This window comes from Topomyia yanbarensis, chromosome 3 (assembly GCF_030247195.1).
Source record: "Topomyia yanbarensis strain Yona2022 chromosome 3, ASM3024719v1, whole genome shotgun sequence".
NCBI classification, from domain to species: Eukaryota; Metazoa; Arthropoda; class Insecta; order Diptera; family Culicidae; genus Topomyia; species Topomyia yanbarensis.
Genome location: NC_080672.1, coordinates 389,554,646 through 389,558,975, shown reverse-complemented (window position 1 = coordinate 389,558,975; position 4,330 = coordinate 389,554,646). Strand labels below are relative to the sequence as shown.

At 41.0% G+C, this 4,330-nt stretch overlaps 1 protein-coding gene across 1 annotated transcript; it reads right to left on the bottom strand.

Moving 5' to 3' along the window:
• Positions 1 to 351: 351 nt before the first annotated feature.
• On the bottom strand, positions 352 to 3,373 carry LOC131690832 (angiogenic factor with G patch and FHA domains 1). The gene is made up of 7 exons (XM_058976888.1): positions 3,094 to 3,373; positions 2,782 to 3,030; positions 2,592 to 2,726; positions 1,802 to 2,354; positions 1,544 to 1,704; positions 1,143 to 1,479; positions 352 to 1,091 (listed from the first exon to the last, which is right to left on the bottom strand). Exons 1-7 carry the CDS (start codon positions 3,253 to 3,255, stop codon positions 418 to 420), a joined length of 2,271 nt encoding a protein of 756 aa, XP_058832871.1. The 5' UTR covers positions 3,256 to 3,373; the 3' UTR covers positions 352 to 417.
• Between the last annotated feature and the right edge of the window lie 957 nt (positions 3,374 to 4,330).

The window sequence follows — 4,330 nt, the reverse complement described above, 5'->3', positions numbered from 1 at the left end:
TACGTCATTTTAGTCACTTTTTTCAAGTTCAAGTTCGACAGACACACCATCATCATAATCATCACCGCTGCCGCCGGGTAGAATCAACAGCAAAAATAATAATGCTCTTCCGTTTCATTCGCTACCAGTGGTGTATCTGTATATGCCTTCTTCCCTTCTCGAAGCGAACAAAATATTCGGAGTCCTGTTTAACTATGAAAAGCATGAACATTGATGAGTAGTATTTCAATGAACGATGTTCTCGCCAATCTACATAACTCATTAGTTCGCAAATATTCGGTGGATCCGTAACAGAATCTTTAAATAAAAATTCTTAAATTAAGCAGTCATCAGCAATTTTTTGTAGCGACATTTTGTAGTTCAATTAATTTAATAATTATTTATTGTTATCCGATCTTATCTAAGACTTCTTTCAGCTCAGTCCGAATCCGACACGTAAAACATTTTGCTACTTTGAACCTGCTTTTGCTTTTTCTTCCACATGATGCTCTTATTTCCGCTAACTTTTGTGGTAGACCCCAGTTGTTTCAAGGGCTTGTTTCCCAGTCCGCTGGTTCCTACGTTCGACAGTAGTTTAATGGGTTCCTTTAATCCGTCTTCATTATTGCCCAGGGTGTCACCTTTATTCCAACCCAATTTCGACAGCATCTGGAATCCCTTATTTTCACTACTGATATGCTGATGCAGTGATGCTGCAGGGGAAGACTTGCTATCGCTGGTGCTCTTTTCCACTACATCAGCACATTTTTTAAATCGTTCCTGAGCTAGCTTCCAAATCATTCGCTTCCTTTCGTCAACCGAACGGTCGGAAGTTGGCTGAGCAAGTTCCTGACTACCTAGACCACTAGTGCCAACGTTCGTAAGAAGCGGAATCGGCTCCACGAGGCCTTCGTCATTTTTACCCAATGTTTTTCCTGCACTCCAACCCAGTTTGGATAACATCTTGAAGCCTTTATTCTCACTGCCGATATGTTGATCCACTGATGCTGCTTGTGTTTTAGCATGCTCATTACTACTTCCCTTTGTTTTTCGACGGTGGGCCGCCCGATCCTTATAATCCGGACCAATCGGTTCTGCTGGTTCCACATATTCTGAAAAAAAAAATATTTTACTATCAGCTTGAAGTTAAATGACCAACTTACTTTCATCCTCCAGTCCGTATCGCTTTTGCAACAATTTCAGTCCTTCTTTGTGGCTGACTGGTTTGGTTATCCGGTCACCGTCGAAAACACCACCGGCAGAACCCTTTACCAGTAATCCCGGTTCGCAATTATCACACGTCACATTGCCGTCGTGAACGTGACACAGAAGGCGGGTTTGATTTAACTGGATCGTGTCACCATGGTCGATATCAAATGGGTCGCTTTCCTGCATCGATCCCGTCATGCGAACTCCGTTTAAAATTGTACCATTGCGGGAACCCAGATCAACCACCTGGTAGACGCCCCTATCGGCGTTGTAGGTAAAATTTAGGTGGTACTGGAAAAGTTTAAACAATTTTGAACAATATATTGCAATAACAATAATTACGCAGGTTACTTACTTTGGACACATTAAGATCGGGAATGATAACGTCATGATTTCCTTCTCGCCCAAGTGTACCTCCCATACAGGTGACGATAAACAAAGACCCTTGCTTTAATTCTTCGATGTTGGTCTTCTGAACGATCAATCTCAACGAAGGAGGATACTTTCTAACGACATCTACAAATCAACCCAATTAGCCAAAAAAAATCACGCTTTTTACAACATAACAAAAGAGCCGGCCGTTTACCGTGGTCGAAAAAAACTACAGAAATACCTGAATAATTTCCTGCAAACTCTTTCACCGGAACGTCCCCTTCGGAACTGCTGGAACGTACTAGCACAACTGATTTTCTCCTTCGCTCGCTATCGCTACTTCCGCTGCTGCTGTCCAACTCGCCTTCCTCTCTGTTATCGTCGCTTTCAACACTTTGTCCACTACGCTTTGCATTCTTTCCCTTTCGCTTCCGCCCAGCCTTATCTTTTCGTACAAAGCGGAAAAACGAAGCGATGTCCTCGTCCGATGACGACGGAGACCCACTCGATTCGTGGGATTTCGATCGATGCCTCTGTCTTCGAGTATCCCTTCTACGGTCACGGTCACGATCACGCTCCCGCTCACGACTGCGACTACGGGTTCGACTTTTCCGGTAGCGCCGAGTGCGACTATGACTACGGCTGCGACTACGACTTCGCCAATAGGGTCGAGGTGCTGAACGTTCGCGCAATCTCGGCTTCTCCTCGATGGAATCCGACCTTCGTCGACGGGGGCGGTCAACTGCTTTGCTCTCCTCGTCAATTGTAACCGAAGCAGACGCTTCCTTCCGTTTCTGTAAAGCAGAGAAGAGAAGAAGACAGCGGAAGGACCGCTCTTAACAAGGCCGGCTCCGAAAGAAACCTACCTAGAGCGTTCGAACGCATTCGTCCGATCTCAAGGCCGGAAAAAGCAGATACTAAGGAATGTATTGAGTGGTTTTGAGTAGTAGGCGAAAAAACCTAGTATGTTGAAAAAAGAACACAATTTTCAGTGACATTCGCTAAGTTGAAAATGGGCGTCTTTAAGAAACCTTTTGACAGGAGTCGGGTTTCTTATCGCCAAGTGCTTGCTCCGGCATCACTTGCGAGTAGAACTCGTACTCCTGCTTCTCCTCATTGTACTTCAGGTAGCACCCACGTTGACCATCGTAGTGCAATCCGTATATCTGAAAGTATATTAATCTCAAAATTTCTTCGCTAAATTTAATTTCAATACTGTACTGCATTGTAGTAGTAACCAGTAGCTGGATCATAATACATTCCGGAAGTAGGCTCATAGACGTATCTGTTCTGGTAATCAAAATCTTCAGCCGTCTTCTTGATGTCATCTACAAAGGCCTTCACATCCAGCGGTTCAACAGCAATAGAAGATTGTTCCTGTTGCTTTTCCGCTTTCTCCAACGCGCGCAATACATCATCTTCATCCTCCTCTACGCGTAGAACTTCAGCCTTTAGATTTTGGACTTTTTTCTGAAATTTAAAGCAACATTCTTAACGCAATTCAACATAACACACCAAAAAGAGAAACCTTACCAATTCGCCCATCTTTTGTCGCAATTTCCGGATTTTTGAGTTCTGCTTTCGGATGTGTCGATGTAAGCTCCGAACGTATGCGTAAACTTGATTAACGGTGATGTCATAAAGACTTGTGATACGAATTAGTTTGACTCCCATTCGGGACGAATTCCTGGTCATGCTGCTGCAATCAAGATCTCAAACTTTTGAAGTAGTTGGATGATTTTTCCGATTATTTCAAGCACTATAAGCAAGCCGATTCTCACTCAATGTTTGAAGAAAAATTTCATGTTTTTACTTTGACAGATGTATGAAGTAATGTTGCCAGCAAATATAGTTCACAACAAATTATTCGAATGCCTCATCGGCCCAAGTACATCGCTACACTGAAACGAAGATCATAGAGGGTGTGCCCTACTAATGTCACGAATCAAAACTCGTCGAAACAAAAAAGTTCATTCGGATTTTTTTTTCTTGTATACACATTGACGTCTATTAATCTAACACAAATGCGACTAGCAAGAGCATATATGAAGACTTATTTTCAATAGGTCCAATCTGCAAAAGATAGCCTCTCTTTGTTTACTTTCTCTTCCACGAAATACTCGGTCACCTTTCTGATTTCCCTTCAACTGCTTGCATAATAAGCTAATAAAATCTTTGGTCTTTTGAAACATACTGATAAATGTTTAAAAAGAGAAAGCGAAAAAAGAGGGCTCTCAATTGCAGATTGGACCTAATGAACAAAAAAGTCTTCATGTGTACTCAAAATTATTTTTGTTCGAATCTAAATTCGTCGAAACGACAGTTGAAGAAAAGTTCATTCGGAGTGTTATTTCCCACGGCCATACACAGAAAAAAAATGTTGGTAAAAATAAGAGTTTTCCACTCTTAGCAAAAACAACCAACGCATACTCTAAGATTAAAAATAAAACTTTTATTCTGAGTACTATTCTTCATTTTCTTAAAAGGAAAACTTTTACTTTGATTATTATTCTTGATTAATTTAAAAGTTTTACTTTCAACATAATAGTTGGCGTTGGTTGTTTTTTGCTAAGAGCGGAATACTCTTACTTTTACCAATATTTTTTTTCTGTGTGTACAAAGAACCAATTGTCCTAGCTGTTGGCCAATTCACCAATTTTGATATTCATAAATATTACATTCAGTCAAATACATATATAAAGTCATATTTGTATTTGATTCAGTTTTCACAAAATTTGGCCACTTTGCATTGGAATACCGGAAAAAACAA